The 22,581-nt window shown below is 44.5% G+C and overlaps 1 protein-coding gene across 1 annotated transcript; it reads left to right on the top strand.

Annotated features, from left to right (window-relative positions):
- The first annotated feature begins 1,670 nt into the window (after positions 1–1,670).
- On the top strand, positions 1,671–19,958 carry DCUN1D1 (defective in cullin neddylation 1 domain containing 1). The gene is made up of 7 exons (XM_069973799.1): positions 1,671–1,967; positions 10,325–10,541; positions 12,019–12,187; positions 17,089–17,219; positions 17,304–17,386; positions 18,730–18,826; positions 19,231–19,958. The coding sequence occupies exons 1-7, from the start codon at positions 1,965–1,967 to the stop codon at positions 19,308–19,310; spliced, it is 780 nt and encodes a 259-aa protein (XP_069829900.1). The 5' UTR covers positions 1,671–1,964; the 3' UTR covers positions 19,311–19,958.
- The last annotated feature ends 2,623 nt before the right edge of the window (positions 19,959–22,581 follow it).

The following is a 22,581-nucleotide window of genomic DNA, read 5'->3' on the forward strand; positions in this document are numbered from 1 at the left end:
GGCTTATTACACAAACAGATTTATATGACAAGTTTTTTTGAGCCAAAGCCAGGAACAGACTATAAACAGAGAACAGGTCATAAAAGAAAGACTGAGATTTCTCTTCCCAGAGAACCTGCTGATATGTAGCTGATAGTAGCTGTGTCCCTCAGTAGTATATTGCCATTACTATCACCCCTCTCCTCCCCCGCATTTGTGAACTCGCTAAATGCTCTAATGCCAATTACTTGCTTAAGAGCATTTAGGGCGCTGCTCGGGGTCGGAGAGCATCGCCGCGTCCCGCCCACTATGCATATTCATAACTGCATAGTGGGCTTTATACACTGCGGCTGCCCAGGGAATCAGGCTGCTTCCTGCGCATTTGTGAATCCCCTGGGCCACCGCCGATCCTCACCGAGGTTCCTCAAGACGTAAGTATAAAGTATATTTTATACTTACGTCATGAGGAACCTCCATGAGGATAGGTGGTGGCCCAGGGGAATTCACGCATGCGCATGAAGCAGCCTGCTTCCCTGGGCAGCCGCAGTGTATAGAGCCCACTATGCAGTTATTAATATGCATAGTGGGCGGGACGCAGTGATGCTCTCCAGCCCCGAGCAGCGCCCTAAATGCTCTTAAGCAAGTAATTGGCATAAGAGCATTTAGCGATTTTACAAACAATGCGGGGGAGGAGAGGAGTGATAGTAATGGCCATATACTACTGAGGGACACAGCTACTGCGGCATATCAGCAGCTTCTCTGGGAAGAACCTGCTGATAGTGCCTCTTTAAAAAAAATCTGTCAGATAATCTGTTTGTGTAATAGGGCCCATACCCTGCTTCCCGCTCCCGACCCTGCTGTAGTGCAGCCCAGCCCACACCTCTTTGTTAGACAGCAGGGTGTGACATCACCAGTAGGAAATAAAGACTGAGTGTAGTGAAGCACTTCGATTACACTGTAAATTCACTCATCTTAACAGCAGCTGATAAGTATTGCAGGACATACAACAGCTGATAAGTACTGTAGGACATACAGCAGCTGATAGGTACTGCAGGACATATAGCAGCTGATAAGTATTGCAGGACATACAACAGCTGATAAGTATTGCAGGACATACAACAGCTGATAGCTACTGTAGGACATACAGAAGCTAATAATTATTGCGGGACATACAGCTGCTGATGAGTACTGAAGGACTTGCGTTTTTTTAATAGAAGTAAATTACAAGTCTATAACTTTGTAAAGCAGTCCATCAGAAAGAAATCCATGAGTGCTGGAGTGCCCCTATAATGGGGGATATGTCAATGTGACAGCCCCGTACATGGCCGCGCTCCGTGTCCGGCATAGAGAGCTTCTCCGCGTATAATATTATGAGGGAGCTGCAGCCTACAGTCCACAGGCGCAAACACAGAAAATAAAGCGACTACAAGGCGACCCCATTCACCTGAGTGAGACTCCATGACACGAAGCAGAAACCGCTGTATAGCCCTGGTCTTTTTAGGGTATGTTCACACAGGACTGAAAATGCTACAGAATTGACTTTAGTGAAATGGGGAAAACCCGCGACAAAACCGCAGCATTTTAGTCCCGTGTGAACATAACCTTATGGTGGCCGTGCCTCAGTGGGCAGCCTGTTTCCCACCGGTGTATGGGTAGACTGGCATTGTGGGAAATCCTTCTCCTTGTGCCCCAATCCCCTGTCGTGCTGGGATTTCCTCAGCCCTATAACAGTGTGGATGATTGCGGGCACCAGGACTGTCTCTGCCTCGTCCCTGCTCTCTCTTCCCCCCGTGCCTCAGTCTCTCCGCCCCCTGTATCGCAGCGGCCTCCCCGGCTGAGTGTCCCCGGTGCACAGTGCCTGCCGTGCCGGCCTCATCTCTCCGTACGTGCCGCAGGCCGCAGCATCATTGCGCATGAGCGAGATCGCCGAGAGCCCGTGAGAGCGGAGAGCACCACTCACACTCACCGGGAGGCCGAGCACCAACATGGTGAGTGAGAGCGCTGGGCCTGTCGCCGCCGCCGGTGTGGCGTACAGGGGCCTGCGGCCGGCCAGGCCTCCGGTGTGAGGCGGCATGACAGGGCTCCTGGCCGGGGGGGGAGGGCTCTGAGACGGGCACCAGTGATACTGGAGTGCTGGTGGCCGGGCCTACTCCATGGGGAGAGGGCTGTGTGCCCGGTGTGACTGCCCCCAGTCCTGTGCCCCTCCTGTATGTCTCCCCACTTGTCACCTGCCCCAGCTGTCACCAGCTTCCCTGTCATCCTGCTGATATGTGACAGCAGGGCAGGCTCTGGATGTAACTTCTGCATGGGATATACTGTACACCTCTGTATGTATCTACTGCTGGGGGAGCACACATGGGATATACTGTACACCTCTGTATGTATCTACTGCTGGGGGAGCACACATGGGATATACTGTACACCTCTGTATGTATCTACTGCTGGGGGAGCACACATGGCATATACTGTACACCTCTGTATGTATCTACTGCTGGGGGAGCACACATGGGATATACTGTACACCTCTGTATGTATCTACTGCTGGGGGAGCACACATGGGATATACACCTGTGTGTATCTACTGCTGGGGGAGCACACATGGGATATACTGTACACCTCTGTATGTATCTACTGCTGGGGGAGCACACATGGGATATACACCTGTGTGTATCTACTGCTGGGGGAGCACACATGGCATATACTGTACACCTCTGTATGTATCTACTGCTGGGGGAGCACACATGGGATATACTGTACACCTCTGTATGTATCTACTGCTGGGGGAGCACACATGGGATATACACCTGTGTGTATCTACTGCTGGGGGAGCACACATGGGATATACTGTACACCTCTGTATGTATCTACTGCTGGGGGAGCACACATGGGATATACTGTACACCTCTGTATGTATCTACTGCTGGGGGAGCACACATGGGATATACTGTACACCTCTGTATGTATCTACTGCTGGGGGAGCACACATGGGATATACTGTACACCTCTGTATGTATCTACTGCTGGGGGAGCACACATGGGATATACTGTACACCTCTATGTATCTACTGCTGGGGGAGCACACATGGGATATACTGTACACCTCTGTATGTATCTACTGCTGGGGGAGCACACATGGGATATACTGTACACCTCTGTATGTATCTACTGCTGGGGGAGCACACATGGGATATACTGTACACCTCTGCATGTATCTACTGCTGGGGGAGCAGACATGGCATATACTGTACACCTCTGCATGTATCTACTGCTGGGGAAGCAGACATGGGATATACTGTACACCTCTATGTATCTACTGCTGGGGGAGCACACATGGGATATGCTGTACACCTCTGTATGTATCTACTGCTGGGAGGGGGAGCAGACATGGGATATATACCTCTGTATCTACTGGTGGAGGAGAGCAGACATGGAATATACACCTCTGTATGAACTGTTGGATAGGCATGGGATATACACCTCTGTATAGACTGGTGGAGGAGAGGAGACATGACATGGGATATATACAGTACCTCTTTATGGACTAGCGGGGTGAGCAGACATGACATGGGATATACACCTATATACCTCTGTATGGCGTAACATCGGTATCGCTGCCCCCCTGCGATGCGATAGTGGAGGAGAGATCCCTTGTACTGAGCCGGCCGGGGCTCGGTGTCGGAATGTCGCTGATCCCGGCTCGGCAATCAGTGCATCTGGTCTGCTGCAGACCAGAATAATAAAACACTGATCTGATGGATCAGTGCTCTATTATATGCACAGCATTGACCTCAATGGGAGATCAGTGCTGTTTATATAGAAGTCTCCCACGGGACTTCTAATTACTCTATGTGGAAAAAAAAAATGTTAATAAAAAAAATCCCCTCCTCTAATAAAAGTTTTAAGTCACACCCCTTTCCCCGCATGTGTAATCGCCTGAACTATTACATTCACATTCCTGATCTTGCATGGTAAGCGGCGCAAAAACCCGCCAGAGTGCAAAAGTGCACCTTTTTTTTTATTTCACTGCACAAATCATTTTTGTCTGGTTTTGCAGCATATTTTATGGAAAAATGAAGCCTGTAATTGTGGGTCTGTAGGGGAAAATATGTAAGCACTATGGCCTTTTAAACACGAGGAGGGAAAAACAAAAGCGTAACGATGAAAACTAGCTCTGTCATTAAAGGGTTAAGATGAGTTTAAAACAATACTGAGCATGCTCTGTGACCTTTGAGGAGGTCATACCACAGGGAGCTGATATTGTCTCCTCTATCTACTGGTGTCACATGTCCCTGTAATGCTGTACAGATCACTTTACAGAAGCCTCCTCTTATCACCACAGACAGAGCAGAAAGTCTAAGCCTAAGCCCCTATTGCACGGGCCGATGTGGAGAGCAAGCGAGCACGGACTTGTCAGGTTAGCGCTCGCTTGCTCCTTGTTTCCTCCCCCCCCCCCCCTGATGCCGATGCTATTACACGCACCAACAGCAAGGGAGGAGGAGCAGGTTAGAGCCAGGGGGGCTACCCAGGCGATCATTAGTGCATCCGGGCAGCACATAGGAGACAGCGGAGCGATGGCAGCAGATCATTAACAGGCTGATTGTTAGTATTTCTGCCTGTTGAAAGACAATGATCAGCCGACATCATGCATGTCAGCTGATCGTTGTCTTCCATTACACAAAGTGGTTATCGGCCGTAACGGTGAGGGACACATGGTGTAATACAGCCCTTAGTCTTACATTTGAAAGGTTTACATTTGGAGATCAGTTCTTAGGTATTGCATGGCCTGTGTTTTAAGGAGGTGTGTGTGTATTTTTTTTTATTTTTATTTTGAGGGTCCATTAAATAGAAGCCAAAGTAAACATATGCTTCAAAGACTAATGATGAGCAAACCTGGAGCATGCTCGAGTACATCGGAACCCAATCGTTCGGCATTTGATTAGCGGTGGTTGCTGAAGTTGGATAAAGCCCTAAGGCTATGTGGAAATCATAGATATAGTCATTGGCTGTATCCATATTTTCCAGACAACCTTAGAGCTTTATCCAACTGCAGCAGCCCCCGCTAATCAAATGCTGAACGTTCGGGTTCAGATGGACTCGAGCATGCTCAAGGTTCGCTCATCTCTACATAAGGGGGAGGGGGGCTCTATTGTGACAGCAAATGGCAAAGGAGAGAAGGATTGGGCCGTTGCATTTCAACATGCCCAATCTTCTTGCTTCTAATAGGAAAACATGCTTAGGTGAGATAAAATAACAGCCATCATATTATAATGTCCAGTATTTTGTCATAAAATGACAACCATCCCAAAAGATGGCCATCAAAGGTAAAAAAAAAATGACAGTGTGTGAACATAGCCTTATAGTCATTTTTACAAGCTTCCCATGTGTGCTGTGCTGGCTTCCTGAGTGGTAGCCAGTGTAATGCAAGAAGCATAAAGCCAGCCTAAGGCTACGTTCACACAGAGCAAAAGGAGCGGATTACGCAAGGAAATATTTCCGCCTGAAATCAACTGACACTGAATTCCGAGCAGAATATAAGCAGAATGCAAGCAGAATCCCTGCGTATTCTGCTAGGAAAGTGTTCAGCTCGTAATCAGCTCTTGACAAATTCAGCGCGGAATACTCGAGGAATCCGCGCTGAATCCGCATGCATTCAGCGCTGAAATTCAGCGAGTATTTGGTGAGTAAACTAGACTATACCAGAACATATACTAGAATCCTCCTCCCCCCCCTTTTCCCCATTTCCGCGCTGATTCAGCGAGTAATTTCCGCTTGTATTCCGCTTGTATTCCGCGCTGAATCCGCGCTGAATCCGCGCTGAAACAGAAAATCAGAGCCCCATTGATTTGTATAGGCTTCCGCTAGCGGAAGAATGAACATGTTCATTCTTCTGGCGGAAAGCGGATTAGTTCAGTGCGGAAATTCCACTGTGTGAACTGCAGAGCAGAATTTCCATTCAACACAATGGAAATTAGCTCTGCACCTATTTTAACGGCTGAAATTTCAGCGCTGATTCAGCGCAGAAATTCAGCTGCTTTTGCTCAGTGGGAACGAGCCCTAAGGGCTCGTTCCCACTGAGCAAAAGCAGCTGAATTTCTGCGCTGAATCAGCGCTGAAATTTCAGCCGTTAAAATAGGTGCAGAGCTAATTTCCATTGTGTTGAATGGAAATTCTGCTCTGCAGTTCACACAGTGGAATTTCCGCACTGAACTAATCCGCTTTCCGCCAGAAGAATGAACATGTTCATTCTTCCGCTAGCGGAAGCCTATACAAATCAATGGGGCTCTGATTTTCTGTTTCAGCGCGGATTCAGCGCGGATTCAGCGCGGATTCAGCGCGGAATACAAGCGTAATACAAGCGGAAATTACTCGCTGAATCAGCGCGGAAATGGGGAAAAGGGGGGGAGGAGGATTCTAGTATATGTTCTGGTATAGTCTAGTTTACTCACCAAATACTCGCTGAATTTCAGCGCTGAATGCATGCGGATTCAGCGCGGATTCCTCGAGTATTCCGCGCTGAATTTGTCAAGAGCTGATTACGAGCTGAACACTTTCCTAGCAGAATAAGCAGGGATTCTGCTTGCATTCTGCTTATATTCTGCTCGGAATTCAGCGTCAGTTGATTTCAGGCGGAAATATTTCCTTGCGTAATCCGCTCCTTTTGCTCTGTGTGAACGTAGCCTTATATGTCTGCTAGATTCTGGGCAACAGCTACCTCTCTGTCCCCAAATGCTGCTGCCAGACACCTCTGAGATCAATTTACTAAAGGATCCAGCAGGTTGAAATCGAACTGTGGCCGAGCTGAATGAGTGTCTACTCCTGCGGTAAAACCCCCGGGGAGTCCATGGGTGACCAGATACTAAAATAAGGCATTGTTCACATGACACAACATACACCACTGGTGGATTATGGTAACTATATTCAGGTATTCTAGAAATGTTCTGCTATTAAGTAGCCTCCTGTCCTAGTTTAATGTCAGGACCTGTCTGACAGGTTAGGATTGTGCGGATATTGGTGAACAGCTCTGAATAACCTGGTGCACGGCATCACGTGTATGTAATAGATATTATACACTGATGTCTGTGATGTGGCTTCAGTTCACACGCAGAATGGATCCTGTATGGGGTTCCTATAGGGGGCAGCTTTTACCTCATTTACACCTCTATGTCCCATGACAAGGATATCTAGATAGATATCTATGCACTTGAGGGGATAAACAGACGGCCCACATCCTGGCATCTGGGCTTGCGTCCAAACTGAAACAGTCTGTGAAGAGTCTAGAGAATCTTGTGCTTTTGACAAATATCTATAGCTCTTGTGCTAAAGTCCTATCAAATCTCTGAGCACTTGGCTCACCCAGTAGTGTTGGATGAGTTTGTCAGACACGAGGTCATGGCTGATTCTGTCCGCTTGCTTTGTGCAGTAGAAAAGCCTCAAATATATCCATAGTGCTTCTTTCACCCCACAGAGACCTAAAAGAGTGTCATTTTGGCCTTTGTTATGTTGGTGTATGTTGGTATACTCATTTTCAATAGAATAGCACAGTGTGCTGCAGTATTCCATACAAAAGCATCCTGTATTAAGAAAGAAGTAATAATTTGAATCGGACCTCCTGCATATAGCTATATTGGTCTTGTGGACTCCATTGGCGCAGATGGCCCATGGAGTGTGATCAGAGGGCTGCCTTGTACGGGGTATGTACGGGGCCTTAGAGGCCATATGGGTAAACATGCACAGGGGGATAAGAAGTGCTGTGGATTTTGCCTATAGAAGCAGCAGATTACAGTACCAGCCATTGGGATAAAAGCTGAAGAAGTCTCAGCCACATTCTACAGAAAATCACACGTGGTGTAACCAAATCTCTACCAAAGACAGTGAATGGGATTATGTTGTGTTGCTGTAACTTGTGGGTCACACCGTAACCACATTTTCTGTTAGTAGTTGTAATGTAGCAGTTTAACATTGCAATCTTATGTCAGACAGATACAGGTTACTGTATAGCTTTAGCCCATGGTAAGAAAGTTTTGGCTGTCCAGTCATGATAGAGGAATGTAGTTTTGCAAAAGCTGAAGGGTCGCAAGCTGTGCACACGCTTGCCTAAGGCTTGGTTCACACTACGTTTTTGCAATCCGTTTTTTACAAAAACGGATGAAAAAAAAAAGTTGCATTTGTTTGCATCCGTTTTCATCTGTTTTCATTATAAAAAAAAGGATAAAAATGGATCCGTTTTTTTAACGTACACAATAAATGAGGTAGGGTGCCTTCACACGTAACGGATCCGCAGCGGATTTCACGCTGCGAATTCACAGCGAAATCCGCTGCGGATCCAGTGCCATTAATCCCTTTGAGAACACATACTCGCAGCGGGATTGAGTATGTGAGTTAACCCGCTGCTGAGAGCATACATTACCTGCTCGTCGCCACGGATGCATGTGAGGCTCCCGGCTCTAGTCCCGCTCAGCACTTGCACTGATTGGCTGAGCGGGACCGGAACTGGGAGCCTCACATGCAACCGCAGTGCCGAGCAGGTAATGTATACTCCCGCCGGGATGTGTTCTCATAGGGATGAATGGCACTGGATCCGTTACTTGTGAAGGCACCCATAAGCTAAGTTTTTGTGTACGTAAAAAAAAACCCAAACATCTGTTTTGATCCATTTTTTTTTTATGGAAGTCAATGGAAAAACGGATTAAAACGGATGCACACAAATGTATGTTTTTTTTTTAAATCTGTTTTTTTTTTTAAACTGTTTTTGAAAAAAACGGATTGCAAAAGGATCCGCCCGCTGCACAGAGCGGGCAGACAGCGGGAATCATTACCGAGAGTTCGGGTTCGTACGAACCCGAACCGAACTCTGTTTGGACCATCCCTAGCAAAAACGTAGTGTGAACCTAGCCTAAGCCTATACTACAAGATTATTTGGGAGCCTTTTATTATTTAGGGTGGAAGGGGGCAGGAGCGCCCCCTAGAAATGCAAGTGTGGCTAATAATCGCCCTGTGTAAAAGTGATAGCTATCAGCTGAGGATGGGGCAAATACCCGATTATCGGCTGGTCGTCTGATTGGAACCTGCTTTAAAGTTTATCTTTATCGGCCGTACATATTCCTGTGTAAACTCAGGATAAACGTTCAAGAGGGTGCTGTCTGGTAAGAAGTGTAAGGTGATGTTCACATGGTATATTTTTGCACATGTATTTCGCATATATACCCTTGTTCTCTCATGGTGAATTGCAGTGCAAATACATTTTTCACCACAGATTTGAAATCTGTGTCACAGTGAATAAATAGGTGACCATAGTCATACTGAAGCACATTCCTGGCAGGAAATGTATGCGGTAGCCAGGATGTGGTCCCACTGAATGGGGCTAATCTATGGCAATAGAGCATGAAATATGCTGCAGAAATCCAGGTATAGCTCAGATATGTTCAGTGCTGTCATTTTCTGATGGTAAAATGCGCCATGGGAATGCGGCCTTTAGGCTGTGTTCACACACAGCAGTTTTTCAGAGATTGAAACCTGCTGTAATTTTAAAAAATGGGCATGCAGACAATTGTGAAAATCAGCAGCAGGTCCTAAAATCCGGGTTGATTTTCTCCTCTAGATGGAAACCACATTCATTTGTATTGCACTGTAACTGCAGAATCCGTGTTTGTCTGAACATGGCCCAAAAGGGGCCTGTATTGGACTGAGCAGGCATTACAATTAGGCTATGTTCCCATAATGTAAAAATAAGGGCAAAAAACGGCCTTTGTTGCAAAACAACGGCCGTTATGAATGATCTTGATAATTAATAATGGCCGTTATTTGCCTTTATTATTTTGTGGGAACATAGCCTAAGGGAGCCTTCACAAGTACAGGATTGTTCCACAGTGAAATCCGCTGCGATCCTGGGCCTTTTTTGTATGGGCTGATATTTCATTCCGCTGTGAGTATGTAAAGCCCCTCCCCCTAACCCCACCGCTGCCCAGCCGATACCTTACCTGGCTGTACTCCTGCCTGCTTCTCAGGTGCCTGGCTCCCTGCATCCTGCTCAGCCAATCGGTGCGCTGCCCTACCACAGACACTGATTGGTTGAGCGGGACGCCAGGAGCAGAAGAGGCAAGCTGGAGCATGGCCAGGTAACGTATAAGCTGGGAAGCGGTGGAGTTAGGGGGGAGGGGCTTTACATACTTGCAGTGGAATTAAATATCTGCTGCGAGGACATAGAAAATGACAGGACACAGGATCGCAGTGGATTTTGTAGCATGAAATTTACTTTGGATCCTGTACGTGAGAAGGCACCTATACTCTGCATTCTATACTTCGACTTACCATACATATCTATGTGTCAATGTCTTGTCCTCCACAGAACAAGTTGAAATCCTCGCAGAAAGATAAAGTTCGTCAGTTTATGATCTTCACACAATCCAGTGAAAAGACTGCAGTTAGTTGCCTGTCACAGAATGACTGGAAGTTAGATGTCGCCACAGACAACTTTTTTCAGAACCCTGAACTCTATATCCGCGAGAGTGTAAAAGGAGCATTGGACAGAAAGAAATTAGAGCAGCTTTATAACAGATACAAAGGTAAGCACTGCAGAGTCTGCTCATCCACCATAGTCTCCTTGGATCGGATGCTTTAACCCTGTAAAGCAAAGAGTAATTCCCCCTCCCCCCCTCCTATACAGATGCGCTGATCCTTCTCTTACATGGTGGCTTTATTTCCCCAATAGGGTCCTGTTCAAGTCCCATTGCTAGACTACGTGCCTGTCTGAATCCCATAGCAGTGGCTGTGGACCACTAGTTAGTTTCGCTATGCATCCCTATGAGGCTCACATCACATTAAGTATCTCAAACGGAGGCATTTTTGGTGCGGATTTTGCAGCAACGTTTTCTAAAAGGCTATGTTCACATAGGACAAATGTTGCAGTGAACAATCTTACACACTTCTGCACCACTCTGTGTAGACTTGTACTTTGCTTTATTCTGGAGGGCAGTGTGTTAGTGCTGTCATTTATTTTGGTACCCTTTTTGACCACATAGGATCGGCACTCGCTTATTTGGCAAATTGGGCCGTTTAACACTACCTTAACAGTCCCATGATTCTCCTGTACCCACCGAGCGGCTTGTAGGAAAAATGTGTGATCAGATAAACTAGTCCCAATCATCTGTTATCATAAGGTGCTGTAGAGAAAAATTAAAGGGGTTATCCAGCACTACAAAAACATGGCCACTTTTCCCCCTACTGTTGTCTCCAGTTCAGGTGTGGTTTGCAATTAGGGGACAAACACACTTGCCGGATCCGCAGCGAGACCTCTCGCTGCGTATTTGCAGCGAGACTTGCTGCGGATCCCGGCCCTATCGTTTCAATGTTAGACAAAATCATCCCTGTACATCCCTGCTGCGAGTTTGTCCCCAGCCCGCCCCGTTAACCCCCTGGCCTCCAGAGCAGATACTTTACCTGATCCCGGCTCTGGCTTGCTTCGGCGGTTCCTGGAGTCTTCAGCAAGCCGGAGCCGGGATCAGGTACAGTATACGCTCGCTCCAATGCCCGCCCGCAGTCCCAGCCGTCTGAATCCCCCCCCACAGCCCTGATCGCTCCCCGCAGCCCCGGCAGTCTTATCGCAGCCCCGATTTCCCTCCGCAGCCCCGGCAGTCTGATCACCCCCCGCAGCCCCGATCGCCCCCCGCAGGGGTTAACGGGGCGGGCTGGGCACAAACTCGCAGCAGGGATGTACATCCCTGCTGAGATTTTGTCTAACATTGAAACAATAGGGCCGGGATCCGCAGCGAGTCTCGCTGCAAATACGCAGCGATAGGTATCGCTGCGGGTCCGGCAGGTGTGTTTGTCCCCTTAAGCTCCATTTACTTCAATGGAACTGAATTTCAAAACTCCCACCCAAACTGGAGACAACAGTAGGGGAAAATGGCCATATTTTTGTAGCGAAGAATACATTGTAAATTGGTGGGTGATTGTGATGTTAATTGCCTTACTACATATTAAAAGACTTGGCACATTGGCTATGTACATTACCATTACATATTGTTCCTTTTTGCTGTGCAGACCCTCAGGATGAAAATAAAATTGGAATAGATGGCATCCAGCAGTTTTGTGATGATCTGGCACTAGATCCTGCCAGTGTCAGTGTATTAATCATTGCCTGGAAGTTCAGAGCAGCCACACAATGCGAGTTTTCAAAGCAAGAGTTCATGGATGGCATGATCGAATTAGGGTAAGTAGAGGATGCGCGAAATGTTCTAGTTACCTTGCATGCACTTTAAGACAAAGGAAATAGCTAGTTTTGTGCGAGCCATGTCCATATACAGTGATACATAAGCCTCCTTCAGCCCCCACAATCCCCATATAGTGTTATCTGGCTGATCAGTGGGGGGTCTACCCCATGTGTTTTTCACTGATCATGAGTAGCATTGCCCATGCTTGATCACCTCTCCATGCATTCTGTCTGAGATTTATAACTAGCACAGTGCCTGACCATCTCCACAGTCAATGAAGTGGAAGCCTAAGATACAGGCTTCCCCTCCATTCACCTGGGGGATAAGGGACCTTGTGAACAGATCACAGTAAATGGACTTCAACCAATGAGCTTGCAATCTGTTTTCTGGTGGATGGGGTGTAATTTTAAAAAGTCACTGTCGTAAATTTTTTATTTTTTTTGCAGAAATCAATAGACCAGGCGATTTTAAGAAACTTTGTACATTATCTGCATGTAAAAAGCCTTTTCCCAGGTCCCCCCTCCTCCTCTCCTTTCTGTCATCCACTCTTTAAAATCAGGAAAACTCGACTGTTTTTTCATCAGTCGGATCTGTCTGGTCTATGAAGGGGGAGGGGGAAGGGGAAGGAGCAAGACTAGCGGGTAGCTGAGAGCCGAGAACAAAAGGATTGTTCAGCGGGGGAGCTATTCAGAGCCCTAATTAGAGGTCAGAGAGGTCCCTGGTGACTGTCAGAGGAGATAGCCCGCGATGTGAATGTAAATTAACTCTTTGTTCTGTTTTGCTGCTTTTACCTTCTCTCTCCATAGGAAAACCATGAAGACAGGGGGGAGAGCTTCAAACTGCTTTTTCATGATAAAAATCCATTTTTCGGCTAATAAACCCAATTACAAAGTTTCTTAAAATTGCCTGGACTATTGATTTCTGCAATAAAAACGACAGTGACACTTTAAGGCCTTATTAACCTCTTATGGACATATAACGTACCCGTACGTCATATGTCCTCATTAGCGCTTCAAAGCAGGCCCGCGCGGCGACACCGCTTTGAAGCGCCGCGGTCCCAGGTGCCACGTGTAGCCCGGGACCGCCGCTATTAGCGGGCACGGTCTGATCGCTGTGCCCGCTAATTAGCTAATCGGAGGCAGCTGTCAAAATTGACAGCTGCCTCCGATTACCGGAGGCAACCTTTCCCTGGGGCCTAGTGGGGGAGATCGCTCCTCCGGGACGTTGTCCCGGAGGAGCGATCTCCCTGTCTGATGCCGGCCGGGGACTCATCCAAGATGCCGCCCGTCCCCGGCTCGGCACTCGTTTGTTTCCGGCTGCAGCAGCCGAAAGCAAACGAGTGCCTATCTCATTGATCTTTGCTGTATATCTATACAGCAAAGATCTCAATGAGAGATCAAAATATATATTCTATAAGTCCCCTAGGGGGGCTTCTAGTATATGTGTAAAAAAAAAAAAAAAAAGTGTTTATAGTAAAAAGCCCCCTCCCCTAATAAAAGTCTGAATCACCCCCCTTTTCCCAGGTTTTAAATAAAAGTAAATAAATAAACATGTTTGGTATCGCCGCGTGCGTAATTGCCCGAACTATTAATTAATCACATTCCTGATCTTGCACGGTAAACGGCGTCAGCGCAAAAAAATCCCAAAGTGCAAAATTGTGCATTTTTGGTCGCATCAAATCCAGAAAAAATTTAATAAAAAGCGATCAAAAAGTCGTATATGCGCAATCAAGGTACCGATAGAACACATCATGGCGCAAAAAATGACGCCTGACACAGCCCCATAGACCCAAGAATAAAAGCGTTATAAGCCTGGGAATGGAGCGATTTTAAGGAACATATATTTGTTAACAATGGTTTGAATTTTTTATAGGCCATCAGATACAATATAAGTTATACATGTTATATATCGTTTTAATCGTAACAACTTGAGGAACATGCATAACAAGTCAGTTTATGGATCCGCAAATACTGAGTACTTTGTAACCCATTAATTCCTATGGTGCAATTTACACCTTCTATTTTTGTGGATCCTCAATCTGCAACATAAAAAAATAGTGCTGGTTGTAATACAGTCTCCAATTGCAGTACAGACACTCCAATAGAAGTCTATGGGGACCTCTGCATTTTGCAGAGAACACCTAAGCACTTTGCAAAACCATCCGCAATTGTGTTCCGCAGTTCTGTGACCTCGCCATTTTAAGCTCCTCCTGGCTGGTTTGGACGGCTAAGGATATCATTTTATGCCATCCCCATTTTTTTCCAGATCTGCAAAATATGGAGCACAATACGGATGATATTTGCAGATTTTGGAGAAAAAAAATGCTAATCAAAAATTTCATCCTTGAAAATATACTGACTGTAAAGGTGAAAAGGGAGAATCCAGCACTGTGAAGGTCCATAACTTATTCTTTATTAAAGCATACCAAAAACAATAAAACCTGACAATAGCTGACACGTTTCGATCTATGCCAATCTTAATCCTAGCATGAGTGTATACAATGTTCCGATATACTGTATATAGGTCAGTCATGTCAAACTCTGGCCTGCGTGCCAAATCTGGCCCGTGGTGCCATTATTTTTAGCCCACACGGCAATTTAGAGTTTGAATTACATCTAGCCCGCTATCGCATTAGATTATAGTAGGGCCTAGGAATATGTGAGCGATGTCCCGACCCCAGCAGCGCAGTGACATAATCACACACGTCCTGCGCTGGGCGGCTTCCACAGCCCAGCATCCATTTGCTGTAACCACGTTCAGTTAGTCTATCTAAGACCTGTTTTTTCTGTTGTAACCATTCATGTGGGTTGGAACAATTACATTTTGCCCTAGTAAGTTCTACTGGTACTGCCTTTATGGTATGCAATGGTTGGCATACGATTAGTCTTAGTATCGACCCTTTGCTCAGTGGTGTTACTTGTTAAAGTGAAATCCAAAAAGGAAATGCTAGAGCTATTCCACTGTGAGGTGAATTTTAAATTTAGGGGATTAGCATTCAAGTAGTCTAAAAAGGCAGGTATGGCCGCTACATATTCAGACCAAATGAAAATTATGTCATCAATGTATTAGCCATACCATACCATACCACAGAATCAAGGAGAGGAAGATTAGAGTTGTTAAGTTATAGATTGTCCCACCATGCCATAGAAATATTTGCATATGAAGGGGAGAATTTCGCCCCCATACTGGCGCCTGATGTCTGTAAATAATAAGTACCATTAAATAAAAAGAAATTACTGTATGTGTTAGTAAGTATTTCACCACCAATAAAATGGATTCTTGTAAGGTTACTGAATAAGAACTATATTCTCTCAAAAACCAGTGTAGCACTCTTAGACCCAAATCATGTGTTATACATGCATATAATGAAGACACATCACATGCGGCCCAAAAATATCTGGGCTGCCATTTGATGTCATTCACAACATTTAGTATGTGTTTTGAATATTTTATGTAACCAGGAATGTTGGTTGCAACAAGGAATCAACCCAGGAGCCCAGATTCTTATTCAGAGAGCCTATGCGGGCCAAGATTGGTCGTATAGGAGGAGGGAATGTTCCCTTGTGAATTCTAGGAAAATAATGAAAAAACGGGGCCCTGGGATGATCTGGTATCATGTGGGTCATTTGATTCTCAGTAAACACACCCAAATTACTACCATGTAAAGTTAACCTTGATAAAATTATACATGTAGTGGCAGTAGGGTTAGAGGTGAGTAGACAGTATGTGGTAGTGTCAGATAGCATATCCATTTTTAGCCTCTGATATAAACTTACATCTAGAACAACAATGGCAGCTCCCTTATCCGCAGGTCTTATAACCATATAGTGGTCTTGTTCCAAATCACGGACGGTCCGCTGCTGTTCAGGAGAAGGAATAAAAAATCTGAGGATTGTTAACCCTCTGTAGATCAGTAAGATCTCGTTCCATACTTTCCTGGAACACATCGAGAGAAGGTACTGTAGACTGTAACAGGTAGAAATTGGGGCTTGCAGGTGTGGTGAGTTGGATTGTCTCTCACTTTGACATGTGAATGTAGCCTTAATGCCAAGATGAACTCAATAAAGGACTTTCTGACTGCTATACAAAGTCTAAAATATTCACAACTGAACAATTAATCAAAAGCTTTTCGGGATGTTTTTAAGTGACTCTGTACCCACAATCTGCCCACCCCAAACCGCTTGTACCTTCAGATAGCTGCTTTTAATCCAAGATCTGTCCTGGGGTCCGTTCGGCAGGTGATGCAGTTATTGTCCTAAAAAACAACTTTTAAACTTGCAGCCCTGTGTCAAACTGGCGTTGCCTAGAGTGTTTGTGGGTTAAGTTGGCACAACCTCTCTGTCCCTCCTCCCCACCCTCTTCATTAGGAATGCTACTGGCAGATTTTCTACTATTTATCAGCTGTGTGAATACTGCACATGGGCTGGATCGTTAAGGCACCTGTGCAGTGTTCGGACAAGTGAGGAATAGCAGAATACCTGGCTGGAGCATTCCTAATGATGAAGAGGGTGGGGAGGAGGGACAGAGAGGTTGTGCCAGCCTAATGCACAGACACTCTGGGCCACACCAGTTTGACACAGGGCTGCAAGTTTAAAAGTTGTTTTTCAGGACAATAACTGCATCACCTGCCGAACGGACCCCAGGACAGATCATGGATTAAAAGCCACTATAGGAAGGTACAAGCGGTTTGGGGGTGGGGGACAGATTGTGGGTACAGAGTCGCTTTAAAGGGTTTCTCAGACAGGTTATATTTAGATATGGTAGATTTAGTCTGTGTGTGTGGTGTGTTTTTTTTTTTTTTTTTTTTTTTTTTTTTTTTTTTATATTTTGTGGACTGTGCCTTCACTTAAAAATAGAGCTTGTTGTTCTTATAAAATCTGAAATGTGTTTCTCAATACAGGTGTGACAGCATAGAAAAGTTAAAAGCACAGCTACCGAAAATGGAACAAGAACTAAAAGATCCGGGGCGATTTAAGGACTTTTATCAGTTTACATTCAACTTTGCAAAAAATCCAGGGCAAAAGGGTCTAGGTACGTCTAGATTGTGCTGAGCTAGAATGAGATTTGTCTGTTACATCCACATCAGGCACTCAACATAATGTTATCACTTTTCAGACTTAGAAATGGCCATTGCCTATTGGAATTTAGTTCTAAATGGAAGATTTAAATTCCTAGACTTATGGAACAAGTTTTTATTGGTAAGTGTATTTTTTCTTTTTATTTAGAGCAGCTTTCCAGCTCTTTAGGCCTCATTCACACATCCATATATTCTGTCCACAATTGATCAGCAGATTATGGACCCATAGATTTCTGTAGTTAAGGATTAATGATGGGGCCGTGATCCGTGCCACAAATCAATACTGCCGGGCCCTAGAAGTTGTGACACAGATCACCCATTTGACGTCCACAATTGCAGAAAGTATTACAGATGTATGAACATAGCCTTTGTATAGTCTAATAAAGACCTCCTGGTAGAGTATATTCCTGTCTGTGAGCATGAACTGTCCAGAGCAGGAGAGATTTTCCATTGGGATTTGCTACTGCTCTGGACAAGTCCTGTCAAAGACAGAGGTGGCAGCAGGGAGCACTGTGTCTGTCTGGAAAGAATACACCACTTCCTGCAGGACATACAGCAAGTGATAAATACTGGAATACTTGAGTAATGATATAAAAGTAATTTACAAATCTGTATAACCTTATGGCACCAGTTGTTTTAAAAACCTTTTTTTTCTCTCCATAAACATGGCCATAACAAAATAGTGACTGAAATAAATATGATATAGTATGCCATATTTAATTTAATGTATAATTTGTTTAAGCTTACACTCAGCTGTGCAAATATTCATAAATTTTTAGCATGTTTTCCCTGCTTCAGGAAAAAATTATAGAGCATGGCAACAGTCTCCCAGGCTTTGGCCTGTTAATAAACCTAGGGAATCTAATGCCAGCAGGAGTTCACCTAAAACTGGCATGCCAAACACCAGTCTTGGTAAATTGAGTGTGTATTGAAATAAAGGTTTATGGCCTTTTTACAAGAGCGTTTTCAGCTTTAGGGCTCACACCGATATATTATGCATCTTTACAATGTCTTCAGATCTGTAATGCTGCACCCAAAGTTGTAAATTGTGCCATGCTGTTCTACATACACAGGCATACAGAGAGACAACATGCAGCAAAATGCAGCATGCTCAGTTGGATGCTGTGAAGTATTCTCATCATTTCTTCTATAGAAGTATCTCAGTAATGCATGGCTGATATGAGGCAGCACTTTAGGGCTCAATGTACAGGCTCTGTGCACCCAACATTAGGTGCATTTGTGTACAGAGATTTTAATAGCACTTGTATGTAGTTTGTGGAGAGTGTCATCACGTGTCTGTGTAGTCTGTCTGTGAGGTGTATTACTTGGGTGCTATTTGTCTGATTTCTTCATGTGTAGGTCCACTCTGAATACTGGTGTGAACTACATAAAGGTACTTTTATTGCGTATAGACTTTATTTCTGTGACCCTTGTACTTGAAAACCTCTTTCCTCTTGTACCAAGGAACATCATAAAAGGTCAATACCTAAGGATACGTGGAACCTATTACTAGATTTCAGCACAATGATAGCAGATGATATGTCTAACTATGACGAGGAGGGTAAGTACAGAAATAATTTAGTATTAATATACAGTTTCTGACCAGTAGAGATCTGCTATATTGAACAGGAGGGGGACCCAGGACCGCTATTCTGATGATCAATGGGGAGTTACAGTGGTCAGGCTACTGTGGTTCAGACATTTTTTATTTATCCTGGGGATAGGGCATAAGGTTTGATTATGAAAAACTTTTTTTAAAATTTTTAAGATCCCAGTAATAATGTAAGGAACTTAAGACCATTTTTGTTTACTTGGTGGGGTGAAGCCCCATTAATCAAACAATGTTGACCTATCCTAAGCATAGGACCCCAGTGCTGGAGAACCTCTTTTAGCCTTTGCCTATTTGCAGTATTTTTAGAAGTATTTTGTTGAAATTGCTTAATTCCATATTATTCCTCTTCACAGGAGCATGGCCAGTTCTCATTGATGACTTTGTGGAGTTTGCACGTCCTCAGATTGCAGGGACAAAAAGTACAACAGTGTAGCACTAAGGAACCTTGTAGAATGTACATAGTCTGTACAAAGTAATACAACAGTAAATTGCACAGTCAGATTTCTTCTGGCTGGACTAAAGTGAAGATCAACCCTTTCATCACTTTCAGAGGGTTGAAACAGACATTTGGAGACATCTTAAGACCATATCCTATTTCATTTTTTTGGGGGGTGGTTTGGGCCTCTCTACTAGTCCTGGAGCGCAATTTCAACTTCATGTTCCTATACTGTGGATTTCATCACATTTCTGAGGAATATCCTAGTTTGCTAACTGATAATTTTAGATGGATTCTATGGCTTTCCCATTCACATAAAGCACAATGGCGCCTTCATCTGCTAACATCATCATGGCCTTGGTGAAAGTTTTGTTTGCTAGTTTTAAAGCCCATGCAGGTAGTACCCATCAGATCAAGTGCTGTTCTTTAATGGGACACAGAAATGTGCTGTTCTTCATCATCGTCCGTTTTGGATTTCGGCAACAGAGCTAAAACCCCTGCTTGTAAATACCAAAGTATTTGGTGGAATTGGAGAGGACTTCAAATCAACACCATAATTTTTCCATTCATCCATATGTTGCTAAATTGTTAATACCATGTTAGATTTTGAATCATTTTCTGAAAATATTCTGCATTTTTTTTTTTTTTTAAATACAGAACTGCACTTATTTCTTACTCTAGGTGAAAAGGAAGTCAAGGTTTGTATTAGAGTCTGTGGTAGTGGTTGGTGTCAGTACAGTTCTATGATGTTGGTATATAAGGAGATGAACGTTCATTTTCAGTTGAGGAAAGATATACTTGGGTCATCAGAGCACCCTTAAATCCGTCTCTTGTCTTATCAGACACTTCTGTGCTGCTCTTTGTACTATATGCCCGCACTGGGTTTCCACAGAAGAGGAAAGGTAAATGTGTATTCTCATTCTCAGCAAAACCTACAGTACATATCTGCAAAAGAGATGTGGACAATAACAAAACCAGTTACAGGTCACTCTTTGTGGGGGCTGGTGTGTCTTGGGTTACTTTACGAAACCTAGCTCCCTTGTTGTTTTCTTTACTTTTAAAACCTGGAAGTCTCCATAAAATATTTAAAGGATGTGGTTTTGGTGTCGCATTTATTAATACTTTCCTTAATCCAGTTAGCCTTCTGTTTTTGTAATTAACAGATAGAGATGAGCGAATTTACAGTAATAGTAAAGTGCTTTGTTATCGCTGCAATCCGCTCATTAGCTGGCTGCCTTAAAACTCACTGCCGCTCTGTGCTGCTCCTCCCTGGGTGCTGAGAAAAGCTGGATCCAGTCCTGGGAAACTTCTCCCAGTTTCCCGGGACTGGATCCAGCTTTTCCCAGCACTCGGGGAGGAGCCTCAGTGAGTTAAAAGACAGCAAGCTGATGAGCGGATTGCAGCGGTACCAAACGCTGTGCTTTTTTATTACTGTTACATTTGCTCATCTCTACTCCCAACTAATGTGCAAACAAAATATAGAGAAAAAGCCTGTGTTACTAAGGGCACTACAGATAATTTCTAGTTTGTTCAGACTCTGCCTACACGTTGTGGATGTGTTGCATAACTTTCACAGCCGTGTGGAAAATAGTGGCAGAGCCACAACGGTACAGTAGCACATCTGCAATATGTGACCAGTCTGTGTAGTCTTCCTCTCAAGTGGGAATGGACATAATTAATAAAAGCATCCGTTTTCACAAAGTTTGGAGCCTGTGTTGCAGCAGCTGGATGGGAGCAATACCATGCCTCCAATGCAGTTTTACCAGCACAATTATGGGGGCATTGACCACTGCATGTAGGCCTGGTTTTGTCCACATGCTGCTAAATTATATGGTGTTACCAGATCTTTGTGTGGGTTCATATTAAGCAGCTGTCAGCACTCCACGTGCGACCACATTGTAATTCTCTACGGCATTAGGGTGATTATGTACTTTCTAAGCAAGGTTATTAGCAGAAACTTTCACCATAACACAGCATCCAAAGAAGGATGCCACAGTATTTTTCCCATTCTGTCAGGTTCCCTATGAAACTATGAGCGATTCCTCTTTATCACTCCATATAAGAGCAGAACTAATATATATATATATATATATATATATATATATATATATATATATATATATTATAATTATGTATGCGTGTGGTATTGCTTTGCACAACTAAGAGTTTGTTAGTGACTAAAATACTAAGTTTACTTAAGTCTATTTTTGGTAGGAAAAATGTATTAATGAAGGAATTAACTTTTAGTAGCGATTTATGGGCACCTGCACCCTAAGGGTCCATTTACACAGAAAGATTATCTGACCGATTATCTGCCAAAGATTTGAATATGACCTGATCTCTGTTTATAGTCTGTACCTGGCTTTGGCTTCAGATATTTGGCAGATAATCTTTCTGTGTAAATGGGACCCTTATTCTCATTGGTTATTGTTTCATTAGCAAGCTCATTTTTTGTAATGGACCAGGTGTAGTCTATTATCTTTACATATACGCTTATTTTGCAAGACTCAAAAGTGTTGTGTCCTGCAACTGGGCCAAATATAATCTCTAGTTGACTGTTTGGTCCATTACACTTAGTGGGCCCACTGCTAGTAGGTCACACTATACTTCAGCATACGTTTTTGAGAGGATAAGTGTTCTGGTACTGATTAAATGCTCTGTGAATTCAGCCTTTTTTTACAGTATTTTTTTTTTCTCAGTTTTAAAATAACAGCAATTAATTGCCATTAAACGGCGGCCATACACTAAATTTCAACAGTGTGTGAACATAGCCTTTCTGTGTTTTTTTAATCCACTCCTTGTTTTTGTTGAAAACTACTGTGTGGGAACATAACCTTAAAGGGGTTGTCCGGCAATAAAAAATTATTCACAGAATAACACACATTACAAAGTTATACAACTTTGTAATGTATGTTATGTCTGTGAATGGCCCCCTTCCCCGTGTTCCACCACCCCCACCCGTGTACCCGGAAGTGTGGTGCGCTATACATTACCTGTCACGTGCCGACCACGGTCTCCGATCGTCAGCAGTGACGTCTTCTTCGGGAGGCCAGCGGATCTTCCCGAGTGCCGGCCGCCCTCTGCAGCGTCATCCGAAGCTCAGCCGCGATTGGCTGAGCATAACTGTGCTCAGCCAATCGCGGCTGAGCAGCTGATGACGTGGCCGCGTCATCAGCCGCTCAGCCGCGATTGGCTGAGCACAGTTCTGCTCATCCAATCACGGCTGAGCTTCGGATGACGCTGCAGAGGGTGGCCGGCACTCGGGAAG

Source organism: Dendropsophus ebraccatus, chromosome 6 (assembly GCF_027789765.1).
Source record: "Dendropsophus ebraccatus isolate aDenEbr1 chromosome 6, aDenEbr1.pat, whole genome shotgun sequence".
Classification (NCBI taxonomy): Eukaryota; Metazoa; Chordata; class Amphibia; order Anura; family Hylidae; genus Dendropsophus; species Dendropsophus ebraccatus.